The 20,667-nt window shown below is 36.6% G+C and overlaps 1 protein-coding gene and 1 long non-coding RNA gene across 2 annotated transcripts; one reads left to right on the top strand and one right to left on the bottom strand.

Annotated features, from left to right (window-relative positions):
* The first annotated feature begins 1,996 nt into the window (after positions 1-1,996).
* On the top strand, positions 1,997-5,556 carry LOC106956513 (inhibin beta B chain). The gene is made up of 2 exons (XM_015047402.1): positions 1,997-2,364; positions 3,200-5,556. Exons 1-2 carry the CDS (start codon positions 2,022-2,024, stop codon positions 3,979-3,981), a joined length of 1,125 nt encoding a protein of 374 aa, XP_014902888.1. The 5' UTR covers positions 1,997-2,021; the 3' UTR covers positions 3,982-5,556.
* LOC106956520 (uncharacterized) lies at positions 3,876-20,061 on the bottom strand. The gene is made up of 7 exons (XR_001426787.1): positions 19,283-20,061; positions 17,389-17,476; positions 15,607-17,259; positions 13,619-13,720; positions 13,369-13,443; positions 7,619-7,717; positions 3,876-3,965 (listed from the first exon to the last, which is right to left on the bottom strand). It is a non-coding gene; the product is annotated as an uncharacterized LOC106956520 (long non-coding RNA).
* Positions 20,062-20,667: the final 606 nt, after the last annotated feature.

Genomic DNA, 20,667 nt, shown 5'->3' on the forward strand with positions numbered 1-20,667 from the left:
TAATCCTCTGACCTAAAACAGAAAATCTGGTATAATCTCAGGCAGAGAGAAAAAAATGGTCTCTTTCTATACTGTGTGTGTCAATATTTATTATCAGATAGCCTCACCTGTTCTTGTGGAAATGTTGCTTGGCAAGTCTAAGAAAAACATTTTTTGTATCAAGCAACAGGCTTCTGTCATAATTCTGGTAGACCTAAGGGTAGATCAGGTTTTCTGGTATGGGTGGGGCAGTTCTTAAGAATAGTCATTGCATTTACAATAGTTTTGAGGTTGCCACCATTCCAGCAGCACGACGTCACCTTTTGTTATTATATCTAAAACCAGTTTTGACATGTTTTGGGGTCATCACCCTGTCGGAACATCCAACTCTGTCAAAGTTTTAACCAGTTGTTGATTTGTGACAAAGTGGAAGGAGTTCCACTTCATTTTTCCACTCACCAATCTTGTGCAATTCACAAATATCAGTTGAACACACATATTCACAAAATTTTCTGTGGTTTTAATTTCAACCTGTAAAAAAAATAATCATATGAAAAGAGAGATCGTGAAATAATTTAATCTGTGTTGGAATTAAAGTCCAGACCGAGCTCAATTGGGAATCTGTTGCAAGAATTAAAATGTATTTTAAAAAAAAAATTCCCAAGCAAACTACTCTTAAGTTCAAAATTATTCACAACCCTGACAGATAAAGGTTTAAAGTAATCTTATTTGACCAGTAACATAATTGTGTTTTAGAACATAGTTTATATTATTTAAGATTTTCATCATTTTTAATCTTTTATTACACTTTGGACAGCCAGTGGATTTAGTTGTAGTACTTCCTATTGCCCACATGTCGGCAGGCAAGTAGCCTAATCATGTGTCAGAGACTTGAGAATAATTCCGCCCCCCAAAATTCACTGTTTCGCCTTGAGGTATAAACATTAAATGGAAATTTAAAACCATCTTAGAATTTATATGGAAACAGTCAAAGTTGTACCTCATTATTGTGTATTTAACATCATTAGCTATGCACTACGAAATGGATGCAAGTATCAAAGGACGCAACTGCCAAATCATATTTGAGCATTACATAGTGGCCTACTTTATCGAATAACTGTTTGCAAGTATTTTTGGCTTATGTAAGTTATGTAACGGAGAACTGGTGCTACTAACGTATTGCAAATCACGTGTAGCACATTATTTGATCTAAATATATGTACATTTTTTCCAAAGTTGTTGGTTACTGTTTGACAGACATCACCACAACCCTGGCTGAGAAAACTTGTAGCGGCTTGACGGAGTTATTCTTCTGCTGCTCTTTTTTTCCTCTTCGTCACATAGCAGAGACATGAGCGAGGCGTCCTCTTCGCTGCATGGTTCTTGTGCTGTGACCGTGCACACAACATGACGGAACCTGTTCTTTAAATGCCGCCCCCGCTTTCACAGAGCCCAGCCCTTACTCACATGTTGAACTACGGCTGATTGTGCTTCTCGGGTACCATTCGTAAATTGGGTTAAAGGGCAAAGCTTTGCAACTTTGAACGCTTCAGATGTTATGGTTGTGCCAAAGAGCGCAACGTGGCACAGAAATAAGATCTGATCTATGCCCACAAACCGATAACTTTACGCATTTATTATGGTGCCATAAAATGAGATCACAAAGTCACAAAGTTAAGAAAAAGTAATCGTGAGTCGACTGCCAACCTGTGGGCGCGTGCTGTGTGTGATTGTCCGTGTTGTGGGAGAGGACACTCTGATGCGTAATTTCCCCGGTGCCCCGATCCGCTCATTGGTGCGTCTCTCCAACGTGTCACCAGTTTTGGTGGATTACCCCACATATCTGCAGCATCAGGAGGGTGAGACGCCACTCTGCTTTCCAGCTTCTGTCCTGACTGTGTCACAGCTGCCAGCAAGAACCTCTGACAACATTGGGTTGAAAGAAGCACTCAGGGGAGAGGTTTTAGAAGATTTTTTTTATTGTTATTAGTAAACTTACTCCAACTAAAAAAAAAAAGCAAAACTTTTCTTTATGCTGGAGGATGACGCCGTCTTTTTCACTTATTTCACTGCTGCTACTGGCAACTTTGCTGCTGAAGGGGCTCCGGGTCAGCGGCTCCCCAGCCTGCGCGTCCTGTGGCTTACCGGCAATGGAGAAAGACGCAGAAGAGAAGATGATGATAGAGTTCGCCAAACAGCAACTTTTGGAAAAGCTCCACCTGAAAGAGAGACCGAACATCACTCAGACGGTGCCAAAAGTGGCGCTTCTAACTGCGCTGCGCAAGCTGCACTCGGGACGCGTCAGACAGGATGGTACCCTTGAACTAGAAAACAGTTTACCTACCAAAGATCAAGGCTATGAAATAGTGAGCTTTGCAGATATAAGTAAGTTTTTCTTTCATTTTCCATACTGTAAATCTTTTCTGGCATTACTTTTAAACACTTTGTATGAGCGCACCTTTTGCGCAAGTTTGTGCGTAATAGTGTCGGTGTTCCCCATTTGATAATTTTTTATTTTATTTTGAATTCTTATACTCATGTGAGAAATGAGTGAAATCGCATTACTTCCAAATATACATATTCATATACAGAGAAGTTAGATAATACCTGCGCAAAATGCTCATTTAGTTAAATTCTGGTTTTAGATAAACACCACGCCCCCTTCAGCAGTCCTGAAGATTTCATTGTGGCTTTTGCATTTGGAATATTAAAACAGGTCGGAGACTGTGTTGTAATAAAAGAACATTTCCATTTGGAAATATTTTAAAAGAAAAGGCTCATTTTAAAGGCAGCCGACTTACTAATAACTAGGATGCTTGACGCCCAAGCAAGTTTAGAAAGCAGAACAAATAACTTAGTAAACAACATAACCTTTAAACATATAGGAATTATTGGGATTAAAATGTTGTGTATGTTGAATGCTACATTAAAGTTTTTCAAGAAAATGTGGATGCACCAAAAGCCAAGTGCTTGAAAGCGGATCTAAGACATAGCTAAAGAGCTCCAGCTGAATTATTTCTTCATGCCAGATTAAACTAACACATAAGTAAAAAGTAAAGGTAAAAGAAAATACCTGACCTTTATTTAGAGAAAGTGGACCTAATAGCTTTATCTTGCAATCATTTCAGTACATTCCATTTTGGCTGTAAGGTGACAACCTCTTGAAATGTTCAAAATATTAACAGTCTGTGTTTGTTTTTAAATTGTCATTGTTTCATAGATGATTCAGACAGCGGTGACAAGGCCAGCCTTAGCCTTACCTTTCAGTTTCTGCAGGAACGGGGCAAGAGCATCCAGGTCCTTCAGTCCTCTCTGTGGATTTATGCCAAATCGTCTGAAGATCCTCACCGGAGCTCCCGCCTCCTTGCCCAGCTCTTCCTCTCAGCAGATGAAGAGACTTCAGGCTCTAATCGCACCCTGGTGATAGAAAAGATGCTGGAGGTTAAGGAGAACAACTGGCATACCTTCCCCATCACCCACACGCTGCAGACCTTTCTGGACGGAGGTCAGCGGCGACTCCGGCTTGAGGTCAGCTGCGAAGAGGGTGAAAGGAACCTTTGCTCCTTTAATAGCTCGACTGACAAAGCAAACCAGCCCTTCATGGTGGCCCAGGTGCGTCTGAATGATGACCACTCCAAGCACTTAATCAGAAAGCGATCACTGCGCTGCGGAGATGAGGTGACGGTGTGCTGCAAGAAAGACTTCTACATCAAGTTTAAAGATATCCAGTGGGATGAGTGGATCATTGCACCTGAAGGCTACCACATGAACTACTGCATGGGTCAGTGCCCCCAGCATCTAGCCGGCTCCCCGGGCATAGCATCCTCATTTCATGCTACGGTCTTCAGCCAGCTTAAAGTCAATGGCATCAACACAGCCACAGCTTCATGCTGCATCCCCACCGAGCGCCGGCCTCTGTCCATGGTCTACTTCAACTCTCAGCACAGCATCGTCAAAACAGACGTCCCCGACATGATAGTTGAGTCCTGCGGATGCACATAAGCAATACCATTAGAGGCAATCTGAAATAAGCAGATATTAAAGACTGAAAAATTAAAGGGGGATGTTTGCTTTGGACAGCCTACAGTAGTAGGAGATTTTCACACGTGGCTAAAATAGAACACGATAAATATAACCAAAGACACTGAATGCCTATATTGTAACGTTTCCGTGTACTTTTTAAAACTGAATCGCTGTGTATAAATTATGGTATTATTAGTAATTGTTCTAGAGATTTTAAAAAACAAAATGCTTTGTCAAAGGGTTTACAGAAAAGTTTTTAGTTTTTTTTTTTTTTAAATACAAATAAAAAAAGATTTATATTTGCAGAATTGGAATATTGTTTTAAAGTTAGATAGAACAACAATAAATAGTACTTCAGAGACATTGATTGGGTAAAACAAATCAGATTGATTTAAAATGTTCTTTTTTGTTGTTGTTTTGTTTAATAGACTCAGTAAATTATCTTTTTTTTATCTGTTGCCTGCAGTAAAAAAAAAAAGAAGAAAAATGGAAATCTACAATATAATTTCCAAAAATTGAGGCAGGGGCATGTAATACAATTTTTATTTTTATCTCTGCACCATTTCATTTTTATTTTTTTCTTATTTAGTTGTTTGTTTTGTTTTTGTTTATGTGCTTTATGTTTTTTTTTTTCTATTTACTGCTTTTCAGGCCTGGATTGTAGGCCGACTAGTTAAGATACCACATTCCTTTAGAAATCTTTATTTTATTGCTTATGTCTTCAACTCCTTGCATCCTCTTAGGGTGTGAAGAGACAGCTAGCTATTTGGTTGTGTTCTTTATATTCAAGCACTGATGGCAAAATATGTTCACTTTTTTTCTAAATGCATATTGAAGTCTTGCAGGGATTTTGAACACATTTAAGACAATTTCAAGGATCTCTCTGTAGATTTATGAAATGTGAAATCCCACCATTGAAAAGACTAAATCAAAAATATGCTTTACATTTGTATGCATAGATATCTAGATACATACATAGATGTAGAGGTGACTGTGGGCAGCCAGTCGCAACATGCATTTGAAATATGTTTGAACAACAATTTCACTGTATTCTTTACACAAGTTTCTAATGAGCTGGGTGGCTTCGACAGTTTATGAACCCATGGTCATTTCTCAGCAGCATGAGCAAACATTTAGCTATTGCCTCAGTGTCTGCTCATGTGAAGGTCTGTGAGGCAGGTGGGTCAATGAGCATGTGCTGATGCACGTTGGCAATTATAGCCTTCAAAGTCTAAAGTTTTCAGGGCTGATGTAAATTTAGTATCTTTCCAGTAATAGATAATAAAGCTGTCTCTGTTTGCTAGAACATCTTATTAGCTCTAGAATCCCCTCTTTTGATATTAGCATTGTTTTTTTGGTTATTGAACCAGAATAGTCATATTTGGAAAATGTATGGTGTGATGTTTAAAATTATTAACAACCTCAATGGGAATAGTTTAATTTCAAGCACGGTGGTGGTCAAATTGCTTGTTATGGTATATGAGCACACATTTTCATTTATTGTTCATTCATCGTTTGCCTTATTTTGCAATTTTCAAATGGGTAAGTGAGAGGTAAAAAAAAAAAGATAAAATTGCTTACAATATAGCTTTGCATAGTTCACAATAAGGTGTTTCTCAGTTGCTGAACATCTCAGTAACCCAATGTTCTCCTTAAATCGGGACCTCGTGGCAACTATTTCTCTGTTGGTTCAAATCATCAAAGCTTTTCTTGGCTGATCTTAATATCTTCTATTTATGGAATGTACATTTTTAGTCTTTTTTTTGTGGCTTACCCTGTTTATATCTTCTAATATCTCCTGTCCCAGGCCTTATTGTGTCATGTTAGTGCCACCGCAGCACCACTAAGGCAAGCACTTTATCACCCTTACTGTAGTTTCAGTGCAAACTTTGCTAGAGGGTTTTTTTTTTCTACTGTACTTACAGCTAAAGTGGGCATGACCTAAAGTGTAAGCAGTCCTACAGGGAGCTAATGTCCATTTGCTTACTTTCATAAGCTTTAGCTTTGTTCAAACATATTATGTTGTAAATATACTTGCTGATGACAGAAGCCATTCTGTGTCTATTTAAATATATAATCATTTTCTTTATTTTTGTATGATTCTATATTTTGTATAAGACTGACAATTTATAATAGACTTTTAAACTAAAATAATATTGAATTTATTTAATTTTAATGTCTGCGCATTTTTCAATAAAATATATATTATAAACCAATATATTGTGTTGCATTAATTGTGTATGTTTAATTCATGTCCTTAACTCTTAAGGCTCATGGGCTGAACCCATGAGAGAAGATGAATCTCATTCTTATTTAAACATTCACAGTAAGCAACGCTCATGTAGTTGCATCTATGTAAAGAAAATAAGCTATCAATTCATTACAATAAGATTTTTTGTTCACACAATCATCAGTCTTGCTTTTTTGTTAGTTCCAAGAAGATGCACGTGTCTTATGATCATACTGGTGCAGTTTCTAGGGCAAAGAGCATGCTTGCTCATACAAACAGTAGAAGTGGCTTTATGGACCGTCTGTGTTTGATGAGTAAACAGTCGGCCCATTCCCTTGGCATGCAATCGCTTTCATATCACGCATTTATATTATGGACTGATTGCAATCTAAATCTGAGGCACTACTATCGGAGTAAATAATCATTTATGCAAGGAAACAATAAAATACTGTTACTATGTTAACATATAGCGAGGTAATGCTCCAAACATTTTGAACATCAGAAGAAAAATTGCATTTGCACTTATATAAACATGTTTTATGTTTAGCTTTGAATTTGTTTAATTTTGTGAAATGCTGACAACCTTGACATTTGACTTTCCTGAAAATCATTAGGTCATAACATATTGTTCTTTCCCTGAAAAAAAAATTCTCAACTCTATCTACAGGGCCAACAGCACAGTCATGTTACATCATCCAAAATGGACTATAATCACCAACTGAGGCACTTTGGCACAAAAAAAAGTTTTTCTGAGCAAAGATGCTGTTTATCCATATTCGATCCCAAACAAATGCCTAATCCTCATCATTAATAACTCAACTATTATGTGGCACAACTTTGGTCACGCAGCTGAGTAACATTTCTTTGACTACCCATAGGTTTTGAGCGCTATCATCAGCAACACACATTTTTTCTGGTCGAGCAGTGGAAGAAAAGCTTGTTAAAATGGTCTAGTCAAAGTTCACATTTAAATCCGCTAAGATTTAAATGTGGAGAATATTTGTGTAAGATTAGAAAATGTTCACAGATGCCACAAATCCAATTTCTCTGATCATTAAGTAGTTTGAGAGGATTAAGGAAGATACATGTCTGTCATGAGATGCAACATAGATGGAAGCAGCAAAAATGCAGAAAAAGGTGAGTCTACAGGAATTAATTCAGAATGCCTGAATACAGATTTCTCAAATTTTTTTTTTTACATTTAATTTGAAACAAAAATAGAAAGATAACGTAACATTTTTCATTAAGTTTGCATTTATTTTCTAACTTTGTTGGTTTACAATTTAAAGTCCCATTAAAGTACACTGATGTTTGTGGTTATAACTTGGTAAAAACTACGAACTATAAATATGTTTGAGTTTGTGAATGTGATTATTTGTGACATACATCAGAAGGAACCTGCCAGATGTGATTGGTGAATAACTCCTGATCATGTCTGATGTGACAGCACCTTGTTGAACCAAAGGGAATCACTTCACAGGGAACCTGAAAATTACCAAGAAGCAGAGAAAAGAATAGTTAATGAGATGTATTCTCAAAAATGTGTCCTTTGCATGAAGTTTTTGAACATGACAATCTCAGTGTTTATCCATCAGGTGCAAAATCAAATTTCAGTCAGCTACTAGTTAAAAAATAATTCCTAAATGACCCTAAAAGAGCCAGAAAACTGAACTTTCACTTTAAAATCACTCTGCACATTGCTTGTTTACTTGTTTGAGCAGCTGTAGGACCAACGTTTGGAGTGAGCTATATCGGAGAACTTTGTTTTGCTGTCAATAGCAAATTATCAATCATCACAGGTGATTTTCTAAGAATGGCAAATAATCACAGCTCTTCCTTCAGAAAATAGTTTGGAGTAGCACGGCCTATTGCTTTGTACAGTTTGGTTTGAAGTGCCATAAGAAATAACCACGACATAACATTTTGAAATGAAGGATATTTTTTCTACACCTCTTAAGGTTCTTAGAAAATATACAGGGAAAACAATCACATTAAAACAAAGTGATCTTCCAGTTTCAATATCTTCAACAAGAACACTTGAACATGTGGACAAATTGAGCAATTGATAAAACTACTGACCTTCTAATTATTGGGCAACCAATTCTGCTGTCTGAGGAACAAAAGTTCAGTAACACTGCCCCACATTCAGTGCCCAGAAGGGAATTTTTTAAATAGCTTTTTTTGCCATGTAACAACTAACCATGTATTTATTTTATTTAAGATTCATATGTTTCGCAACTGAAAACCTGCAGTATGGAACATCTTTCTTCAGCTTCTTGAGTGAACCACCTTTTGTCAGTTACATTGCAGGTTCTTTGGTTTATGTCTCTTATAACTTTAATGTAATTTCCATGAGCACATGGTTTCTAAAAGACAGCGATGATGTTTAAAAAGAAATGTGGAAATACCTGTGCAGACATGCCACAAGCTTGTCAACAGCTGTGAGAAGAAAAAGTGAGCTAGTGAAGAAAAAAAGATGTCTCCAACGATTGAAGAGAAGGGCCTGAAATATCTTTAATATGACACTATTTGTTAAGACATAAAGAACATCTCAGATTGTTTTTTTTTTTTTTTCAAAAAGCCATTGTACCTTATCTTATGGTCTTTTGGGTGATACTTGTGTCATTTCCAGCCAGAAAGTAACCTCTGGGTTTCAAGGAAATTATTATAGAAACCTGTCTTGCCTCAAAGTATATGCATAAACCCAGAACAAAAAATAAAAAGATATTGAGGAGATGTTGAATAAATCATCCACAGTGAAACAAGTCCTCTATTAATAGCAGCTGGAATGTAAATGTTAAGTTGTTTATAAAGCACATACAGTTCTGAAATTGATGAAAGTGCTGTACAATTCAATGAAGTGAAAAAAATAAACAACAATAAGAACAAGTGAACAAAAATATTTAAAGGAGCAGTGTTGTATGTTTTCCAGCCACATAGTGTCATTTCATAGCACAATCAAGTAACTGTCACTTTCAGTTGTTATAAAAATTATGTACATATCAAACATGACTTAAAAGAAATTTGACTTCACAATTTAACAACTTGAAATTGAGCCTCTGTCTTTTTAAGAAGTTCTTTTGCAATTACACACCACCTTCAGCATGTCATCACATCAACATCCCCCTAGTAAGCACTTACAAACGTCTGTCAGTGCACTGGACTGCAAAATATTTCATAACAGAAGCTCAGCAGATGCAAAGTTCCAACAGGTGCTTGCTAAAGGCCAGAATTGTCAAAGGTTATTTGGTAAAGCTGAAATCCCACACAGAAGAAGAAGTCATTATTCCAAAAGTGACATGAAAAGCCAAATAAAACTTAACTTCACAGAGAAACTTACATTTAACAACATTTTGAAAAGCCAGAAGGAAGCTTCAAAGCCTAAGAACATCATCCCAACTGTGAAGTGCAATGGTGGCAGGCAGCATCACGTTGTGGGGGTGTTACGCTACAGGAAGGACTGGTGCAATTCACAAAGCTGGGGGCATCATGAGGAAACAGCATTATTGAAAGACCATTTAAAAATATTTACCAGAAAGTAAAAGCTCGCATGCAAAGCTCCAAAGCACGATGGTTGCAATTTGGCTTAATGACAACAAAATTGGTAATGCAATGGCTCAAAGCAGGAACGAGCAGAGCTGAAAAGGTGTGTGCAAGCAGCATGGTGGCCAACAAACCTGAGTCAGTCACACTGCAGGCCAACTAATGGAGAGAACATCGTGTAAGGTTACCCATGTCATGAAGCTTAACAGATAATTCCGAAACATACTAAGAAAATTTATGCAAAGTATGTAAATATATTTAGCTTTGGTAATCTTAACTGGATAGGTTCACATTGGCTTGAACGCAAACATAAATTGTGAGAAAAATGTGGAAAATTTAAAAGCGGTTCAATTAAATTTTATCTCCTCAGTTACAGCTTAGTGGTACACGTTTTGTAATTTGATTCCTGAAAGTAACCTGTGACATCACGTTTTCTCTGCGGCTCAGCACGGCTGGATTTGTTGAAACAGATATTGAAGCATGATTTTGCATCTGTTTCAAATGTGACTGGCAACATACAAAAAAAAATACACTTTGCCTTTCTATCTAACAACTCAGAGAATAAATGCTTTTTGTTTTTATTTGGTGAGGACTATGGGTGAAGGCTAAAGGTGTGAGTGCACGTGTGATGGTGTTGGAACATGAGCATGAGGAGAGTTATATGTTGACATGTGAGCAGGTGAGCAGAGTGACACCAGGAAGTTCCAGCATTAGCCTCATTTAATGAAAGTAGATAGCTGACCTAGTTTGGGAAAATGAAAAGCCTACTGACTCACTGATATACTGACACACTGACCGACAGACCCACTGTTTTGCCATGTGCCACTAAAACCCTAAATCCTTCACTCCACTCACAATCCCATAAATCCTTTACCGAAGGTCAAAGGTGTCAGCCAGAGTCGCTGCTCAAGGTGTCATGGCAGGACGAGACGTGAAACCAAACTGTTCCCACTCTCTCCACTGATTCCTCAGGTAAACAGTAAATAACGATGCAAGGCTTAGTGAGAAGATTACTGTGTACAACAACAGCTACATGATCCTTCCATGTAACAAGTCTCGAAGTTACTAAATGTATGATACACGTTCTAAGATTCAATTAAATGACAGCAATTCATACAAATGGTTAGAAAGGGACTTTCACTGGGATTAACAATTAGATTTCATGTTAAGTCTTGTTAAATTAAATACCAGGTGCTAGAAAATGTATTTCTTCACTGTATAAAGCCACTTGGGTTATCAAGAGAATTAGACGTTGATAATATTCCATATCTAATTTGAAATGTTTCCTGTATAGATGCCAATTTTCATGATAAATAAAGAGAAGTTCTGTAACTTTCTTTAACTCTACCAGTGATCACAGAGGTCCCAGAATACAATATAAAAGTCATAGATTATCTTCTACTGTGCATGGTTGCAATTCATCAGCTCTGAAAGGTAAAATAGGGGAATGCAGTAGACCTTTAGGAGACACTTTCAATGTCATTTTAAAGAATCTGGAACAGCACTGTTTACTGTGTTCTAGTTTTAACATACACAGACCTTCAAATAACTCTTAAATCCACAGGATGATCCCATTACGACAGTCCCAGTTACTTCCTTTATCTCTCTGAGTTACGTCAGGAGTACCTTGTTCCAGAACAATATCCTGTAACGGGAACCTAGGCAAAGCTTTACCCTTAACTTACTTTCTAACCTAAAAGTTCTCATCTGAGTCCAACAATTTTTTTGAGTGTGTTTGTTCAAATAAAAAATAGGGACAAAGAACAAAGCTAACATAGTCTTATACCAGTAATAATAATAATAATAAAAATACTTATATTACAACATTAGATTATGACAGCAAATCAAGACTTAATAAACTTGCATTAAATTACATCATTTTAAAATATTAAGTGTTAAATTCACTTCTGGTTCATCAATTTTGAATTTGTGTTTTTTTTTTTGGCTTTAATAAGTTACCTAAAACATTTCTTATGTGTTTTATACAAATGATTCAAGATAAGTTTGTAAATGACTGTGAATACAAAATCATTGCTATTTTTTATTTACTAACATTTGAATATGGCTGTACCATACCAATATAGGGATTGATAAACAAATATTAATCATGAAATGAACTACAAGATCCAGTTTTACCACATGGTGGCGTTTCTAAAGTAAGAAGACCGAGAATCACTCTCAGATTTACTATTGAGAATAATCCAATTAAACTAACGCTTACTTTACCGTAATCATGTTATTTACGCTGCCATTGCATCCTAATATTTTAACTCAAAAATGTTGTCAGACTGAGACACAAATAACACTTAGCATCAGAGGACCTAAGGGGTGTAGATTTGGCTGATATTTGTAATCACATTCCATAAATAGACATAATTTGAATACGAAATCCAAGTTGAAATCAGTGGTGCATCCAGAGAACTGAATCCATCATAGCAGGAACTAGTAAATAGCACACTACAGATGTATTGCGCATGCTTAATCCATGCATTCTTTTTTTCCTTTTATGGTGTTAACACCATTATACTTGAAGATACAGCTTACAGTGATTTTTTTTCTTAGTTGTTCATTGTTTGGACAGCAGAGGGCACTAGACTGATTTTCTCTAAGGATGAATGAGTGAAAGCTGATGGCAGTGGAGATGTTAATGGTAACTAGCACTTTAGCACAAACGGTGTATGACTGTTACTCATAGGCCGTGGAAAGACTCAAAGGATCTAGGGACCATTAGCCACTCTAATCAGAGCAACAGCGGATACTCAACATCTTCAGGTACTAACATTTTAACATCCCTGGGAATTCACCCTGAAGACTGTGCAAAATATCTTCTTTGATACCTGTACCCCAAGTGCTTTTTCATGCATTGTTGGTATAGATGAATAAATTCTCATTTTAGGATGATTTCCTTAAGCGGCAGAGCACTTAGATGAAGTTAATGGTAAGATAAGTGGTCTATTCAATTCAATATTTGTGGTTGAAATAGATTTCTAGCTGCTAAAATGGAAAGGGTCAATAGAAGAAGTTAAAACTTGTAAAATAAAAGACTAAACTAAATAGATCCTTCATATATGATTGAAATCTAAAAGATATCCCTCGAGTATTGAACTGACAGAACTTTTAGAGCTGTTTGGCAAAGATACCGGTATGCTGTCACCCTTTTTGTAACTTACAAAGACTAAGCATAGGCCTTGAATACTCATTTTTAGAGAGTCTTCACTAACAGCATTCTCCAACCTACCTTTAATATCTTGAAACCCAAAACACAAAGAATCTATTCTAAGACCTGAGACTGGGGCAAGTCAGAATCTGTGCCTGAATCACAGGTTGAAACATATCAAAACATTTACATTTACTGCCTCGTAAACTTTTTATGGACTTTTAAATGCCTGCAATCTAGACACAAATCTGTGCCAAAAGTAGAAAGGGGCAGTTATGTGATCTCATAATTCTGAGGTTGAAGAAGACTGCGTGCTTTAAAGAAATATTCTCACATGATTGACTGTCTCTTGGGATTATCTGTCACACAAAAAACACCATATGAATTTGTTTGAAACCAAATTAAGCGAACTATGAAAAAGAAGTAACATGCTTACATCTTCAGCATATCACATTTTTGCATTCCTATCTCGGACAGTGGTAGATTGAAGGTTCCTGGGTGCCACCAGTACCTAGCAAAAAGTATACTTGAGTACGAGCAGGGCAGAAACAGTGTCCAGACTTTGATTGTGCTTAGCATTTTGTTTGACAAGCAATGGGAGTTTTATGAACATTCAGAAACCATTGACTGAAAGTTACTTTTGGGACACAGCAACTCAAATAAGTTCTTTAGTGGAAACTACATACCTTGCAGTATCAGCAATCAGCCTCTTTCATTGAAATGCAAACTTGTTGGAGCACCAGATATGCCAACATGTCGAGGGTATATGAATTTGTAGCAGATGGGACCTTTAACGACAGTTTGAAAAAAATCCATATGTACTTTTACAGTGACATCTGAAGTACTCCAACAGATAAGAAATTGAGCAAGTGATGAACATGTGTTATAAAGCAACAACCCCACGAGCCTCCCTCACGAGCATCCCCAGCTATTCTGAGAGACTTGGTTCAGGAATGGTTGATGAATGCCATGCTTGTGGTTTAGCAGTTGCAATAGACAAAATACTAAGTTAATGCTGCTTAAGGAAGCTAATTTTGTTCCCAAACTGCTACATGAATGTGTCCAACTTTTGCAGTTTTGAGGCTTTTTCTTTACTGTAATGTGTTTGAGTTACATGACAGAAATTTGGGGATCTCAAATAAAGGTGCCAGGAATGATGCTGATCTAACTAAAGTACCATGTAAGAGCAAAAGGTTTTAGTCAGTTCCTCATATGTGTACAAATTTAAACATTTTTATATACATTGCCCAATCAAGTATTACATATTTGATGGTCATTTCTAAGGTTATATCCCTTTGCCAGTGTAGGACCTCAGTGCTGAACCACCGTAAAGCTTTATAATTGGTCACTTTCAGATGAGTTGTCGAAAGAAGAACAGTTGTACATCTGCTGTGCCTAGCTAAATAATTTAATAAAATAGATGCTACAGATGGCACACACTTGGAAAACTGCAATAGACACACATATATTGATGTTAGTTAAGAATTGTATGTAAGGAAGACATGTCCTAGCATTATTTGATTAAAACACACTGGAACAACAACTGAAGCAGTAATTGCAATACTTCTAACATTTCTTCAAATTACTATTGTAGTGCAAACAGTTTGTTGCTTAAACAAGGTTGATAAAACTATGAATTTCATAATGTAATCTAAAATGAACAGTTTTACGGCCACTTGAGGGCAGCAAAATGCCTCAGAAGACTTGTGGATACTGACAAGCCTCACAAGACCATGATTCTGATCAAGAATTGATCTGCCAGAGTACAAGATTCAAGCATAACATGTTGGAAAAAAGTCCAAATTTAGTGGGTAACAAGTGGAAGCCACACAGTAAAGGTACTAATGACTCAACAGTACATTTTAAAAAATGTAATTTAATGCAGAAAATTCCTTTCCGCTGCTACAGCTAAGCTTTTGGTTTCTTAGCAATAACCAAATTGCTTTACACTTTTGACTTGATTATGTCAATATTACACCTTAATTTAGGAATAAATATCATAATAATACCCTCCTGACCCCTGCCAACCCCTCACACTTCATTGGTAACACTTGACCTATTGCATCATCCTAGAAAAGTTTTCAAACTAGTAGTGAACAGCTAAATCAAAGCAAGGTACTCATGTTAAAAAGTAAATAGCACACTACAAAAATGATCTGCCCTATTAAAACCTCCATATTGAGATAAATAAACAATTCTGAGTGTTATTCTCTGAGTCCTCATTTTACTCATGGACACTTATAGCTTTCAAACTTCCTCTATCACCTAGCTGTACTGCGGACGCATTTACTAAATGCTAGAGAAAGCTTAACTGTTATTTTGCTATATCTAACAGTAATGCTTTTGTCTTTTTGTTTTTTTCTTTTTTCAGCAGAGGGCCTCAGTAATACACCCTATCTTATCTTGAAGGAACTGGAACCATTATAGAAAAGCACCATTAGAAAGTGTCCAAGATATGCCTTTCAGTGCATGTGACACCATGTTTGGTTAAAATAATTTCTGAAATTATTAACTGATACATGGCAAGTCTTTTTCCTGCTAATTTTGCGGCACGTTCAGCCAGAGAAACAAGTGCATGTGTTGCAGAAGACATAATCTTTAATCTATAACTTCATAAATTAATCACCCAATTTAACAAGGACAAAATATCAGTGCTGAAATGAAATGAGCTCACCTGTGAAATGTTAGTGTTGCTTTCCCTTTCAGTTCTATGTTCCACTAAACTTCCAGCAGCCAACTTAATTCAGCAGCTGGCAGCTAATTGGGTATTTCCTCCAACAGCAGGTACTCCATACAGAACCATGGTTAGGTTTCACCACAGTCACAAGAGAAAATATTTTTATGCAGCTTTAAAGAGTGAAAATTATAGGTCTGCCACAACAGGAGTATATGAGGGAACCAATTTGTTAGGCAGAATCATAAATTGTAGAGCAGGGCTTTACAAAGTGTGGGGCGTGCCCCCCTCTGGGGGTCACCAGAGAGCTTCAGGGGGGCACAACATAATGAAAAAAAATAAAAAAATAAACCAGAAAAAGTAATTTTGATAATTTAGCAAACTTTACCAAATTGATTGGTTCTTAGTAATTAAAGTTACAGGGGTAAGAAGACCGGGCCAAGCAAAGTAACTAAAAATTTGGCACAAATATGACCATAATTATTTAAACTTGGTATTTTCTTGGATTGGTTCTGAAGATGCTCCACTTCCACAGTGTTTGCAAAACTCCAAGAGTTTTTTTTTTTTTTTAAACAAAGGGCTAAATGAACTGAGGTCACAGCTGACAGTAGTGTTAGCATTGCAAATGACAAGACAACTGAAGCATGATGTATGGCGCTACATAGCTAAAGCAGGTAAACCCCACAACATCAGTGAAACGTATGAATGGAACGTCACAGTTGTGGATTTGGTTTTTTTTTGAGAGGGAGTGAGATGCTGGAGGAGACCAGAAATCCCTGTTCTAGAGTTTTCCCTTTGAATATTATTTCAAAAATTGTTCTTGCTGTTTCATCCAAGTTCAAAGATTTAATTTATGGTCATCATCATAAGATTTTCTGGACTGATGGTACCTATTAAAATCAGTAAAATAGATAACACAAAAGCTCTTACTGTGGTTGCTCATGTTGCCAAAACACACAAAAAGTATAATTTCCTACTGCATTTATTAGATACCTATTTTACTTCATATACTTTGACTTATGAAAAACGATAACCTTCCTCAGAATATCTGTTTATTACCCACTACGTGCTTAAAAGTGGATAAATGAAAGTGTTCAAATGAGAGCAGAGGCTGCTGGATTTACACAGTCCAGGATCCAGTAGGAGCTTGCATCAGCACAGCTAAAGGACTTAATGCCACAGTTCTTGCTTTACCTCCATCTTAACCGGTCTTACCCCACTCAATTTCCGATGGGGACCTAATTCTGTCAGAGGCAACTTAACAGAATCCATCCAATCAGGGCAATGAATGTCAGGATCTAATGTGTGTAATGTAACACCTTACAAATGTAAGCTTGGGGAGTTGCTGCAGGAAATTAGGAGTATGGTGGACAAGGTTACATATATATTTACCAAGGCAGAATGTTTCACAATGTTTCAGCATTTCTAAGCTGCATTATAGAGAACATAAAATGATATAAAATAAACTGTACCTGATTAAGATTATGACAAACGAAGCAAATACAAAACACAAAAACGTGTGGGAGTTGAAAGAAACAAGCAGGAGAAAAAAACAAGGAAGAGTTTACAAAACCTTGAACAGAAAGGCTCCACCCACCTTCAGGTTTAAACCTTCTTGCTGTGAAGCAGAACTGCAAACGAATGTACTGCCCCCTAGTGGAGAGTTGAGATATCTTTTAGTAGGGCTGACCTTTTTTTCACATAAACCTTTAGGTCAGGTTTTTAGAAAAAGATCATGTTTGCAATGTTTAGAAGCTTGCAACGCAATGTTTGATTGCATACCTTCCTGATCTGAAGATAGCGCTTCAGTCTATCTCCTGCTGTTTCATGACAATGTCTGCTGGTGTGATCTGTCCAGATGATAGAACTTCTGCAACAAACACAAAGAAATCACGCAGAGACACAAATGAGAGGTAAACGGTTTGATATAAATGTTAACAGATTTTGTCTGCTTGAAGAAAAGGTTATGAGTATAAATACTAGAAGTTTATAAAGAATATAATAGACTATAAAGGACCACACATACTCACCGATTTCTGTAAGAAAGATTTTGCTATACATACATAGTCATACAACAAAATTATTTCAAAATTGAATGTCCTCCCATTGAAGTGCTAGGTTTTTGGGGTTTAAAAAATGACACCATTAAAACAATACCAAACCAAAATAAAATCTTTACCCATATATATCCTGTAAACTTGAAGCTCTATTTTCAACAGAAAATAAACAAATCAATTTGGAAAAAAATACAAAAATTATAGAATAACGTTAATTCTTGTTCATCACACTTATTTTGTACATCTTCTTTAGTGCTTTAGCCGTAGAAGCAAAATAAAATAAAAAGAAGAACAGCATTCTTCCATCTCAGATGTAAACCTTTGATTTCCTTATATAGAATAACTTCTATTGCTTCTTTGAGAGGCGCATTGAACCCACTATGGCACTGAAAAAGGGAATCCCACTTTGTCTTCAACTTGCTACCTGACTGTAAGTCAGGATCCATTGGTATTTGGATCTCTTCCTAATTCCATTCACCTTGCAACATACCCCGGCCCATCTAGTCAGGAAACACAACCTCAATTCAGGATCCTACAACCACCAAGTTTTGTATTGGTATGGTGCTTTTTTTAGGTGATGCTCTATGTTGTCATTTTTGTGGCAAAACTGTAACACAAAACTTTAAGTCTGGTTTTGTCAAACCATGACATATTCTAGCCTGAATGTTTAAGTGAGGGCTCAATGTCTTCTTTGAAATAGGCTTTAAAAAAGACGAAATTGTTATTCCTAGTTCACACATAAAAAAAAAAGATGCATCTGACAGAAAAATCCTAAAATGACAACTCAACTGTTTGCTATAAATTAATGTGAGGTGTCTATCCAAGAAGGCTAAATGCAAAGTGAGATAAATCAAAAGATGAATAAAACGGAGTATTTGTCAAAAGATATACTCACTTATGCAATTATATTTATTTTATATCCCCTCAAGCGTGTTTGTTTATTTCTCAGTTGAAGCTGACATCATGGTGAAGGGTTGGACTTTTTTTACATCACAAATTCCTGGCATTCTATCTGTGTCTGATGTTATATATGGAGCATTTCCTCTGTCTGCTTGTCGGCTTGTAAAATGCTGCCCTCTAGTGACTATCGCCCTAAAACAGGTTTTTTTTTACTGCTTAATGTCAGAAGGGGCAAAAGAAAAAAAAATGCTTCTTGTTTTAAACCTATCTTGTATTGTTAAAATTCTCTATTTTATATCTACACATCTATGTGAAAGGGTATGAATTTGATCTCAACTAATTATTTTCTCACACCAATTAACACCAATTATTATCTCACACCAAATATTAGCTCTTGGCAAATAATGCATAATTCCATAAGATCAACAAGAATTTATCACCTAGAGAAACTCTAAGTTCTGTACTTAAAATTATATATGTGTACCTTTTAACTTTTGATTACTAAATATTTTTTATCTGTTACATGACAACGGAAAAAAAATGAATTAAGAGCACACAAAAGAAAGAGGGAAAGAAAGAAAGGAAGATGAAGTAAACATTTCTACAGGAAGGTAGATAGTGATGTGTTGTGCATGCAGCACAAATCAGAATAAAATTTTAGCAGACACTGCAATAAATTAACATTTTAACTAGAAATAAAATATCTGTGCAGCGCTTACCTTTGCACCTGATTGTTACGAAAATGCTTAAAGCGCTCATGGAGATGTCCAGCCGCAGGTCATATTGTTGTTTTTAACTCCAGTTTCCTCCCTTCAGTATGCAGAGGCTTGCTGCAGACAGAGCAAGCCTTTATATGTGGTACCTACATGGCTGCAGCACTGCCAGCCCGGGACCCCGAGCCAATGGGAGGAAAACATGTGCAGAGGACCATCTGCAATGGAAAAACAAATCCTGTAAAAGATTTGCTGGATTTTGCAGCACTGGGGAATGGTGTCCAGATGCCCTGAGCCTTGGTGACAGCTGCTTTCTCTTCTACTCACTTGGCTAACATGCATGATCCTCATAGCCTTCCGTAACCTTGGATTCATCACCATGAGGAAAGGGGCTTCACTTTCTTTCCATTTAGTGGATATTAAATATGGTTTCAAATGTTTTTGTTGTTGTATGGTGTGCATATAATCTTATACTGAACTTTCTGTTATTCCACATATTTAAGACATTTCTGTGCATAAAACACTGGAAGTGATAACACTGTGCAAAACCAGTTTTAGGAATTTAGCAAACAGTGAGACTTCATCCTGTCAGCAGCTTTCAGTCCTTTCTTGACCTTAACGGTACTAAAAGCTTTTCCTTTGGCTTACCTTGTTGGTAATCTGTTTGGTGCGGTAAGCCCTCTACAGGCTTTGGAGGTGGACATCTGTAACTTTTTATTTCTGCCCCATTCACCTTTTCTCCCTTTACTACAAATAGCTAATGTTTTCTTAATGTTAGCTGTTAAGAAAACTGCAAACATTAGCTAACAAAATTCTGTATGTATACAATATTGTATGAGTATAATATTGTCTGTATATTCCTGCATACAAAACTGAATAAGAGCTGCAGATATGAACTATTCTACTATGAACATGTTTTATGACGCTGAGTAATATCTCTATTTAATAGATTAGCATGCAAAAGTTTGAATAGTGAGTGGATGAACTACTTGCTAAATATTCCTAGATTAACTGAAAAATTTGTATGCATGCTGTCATCTTCATCAACTTTGCACTGAAACCATCTGGATCAAATCTTCTCAATGAATAAATCTGAAGTATACATATATTTTCCTATATTTAGCTAAGTTATGCTTTCCAGTTTCAAAAAGGCCCAAAAAAGCTCTTAACGACAACTACGATAAACTCTCCTCACCTTTAATCCCACTCATTGATAATCTGAAGTGAAGCTAGTGTGAGATTCTCCCCTCTGTCAGATGAAACATATGGTTGCAGCATCTGTGGGAGGGTTAATAGCCAAGGCTTCCCTGCTTGGCTGCTGCAGCTATATTGGGCCCAAAGCCCACCACAACTCTCATTGACAAAATCTGATTTAACCACTGGCCGTATGC

The sequence above is a fragment of the Poecilia latipinna genome, unplaced genomic scaffold (genome assembly GCF_001443285.1).
Source record: "Poecilia latipinna isolate Pla-1442-1.1 unplaced genomic scaffold, P_latipinna-1.0 Scaffold41, whole genome shotgun sequence".
Classification (NCBI taxonomy): domain Eukaryota; kingdom Metazoa; phylum Chordata; class Actinopteri; order Cyprinodontiformes; family Poeciliidae; genus Poecilia; species Poecilia latipinna.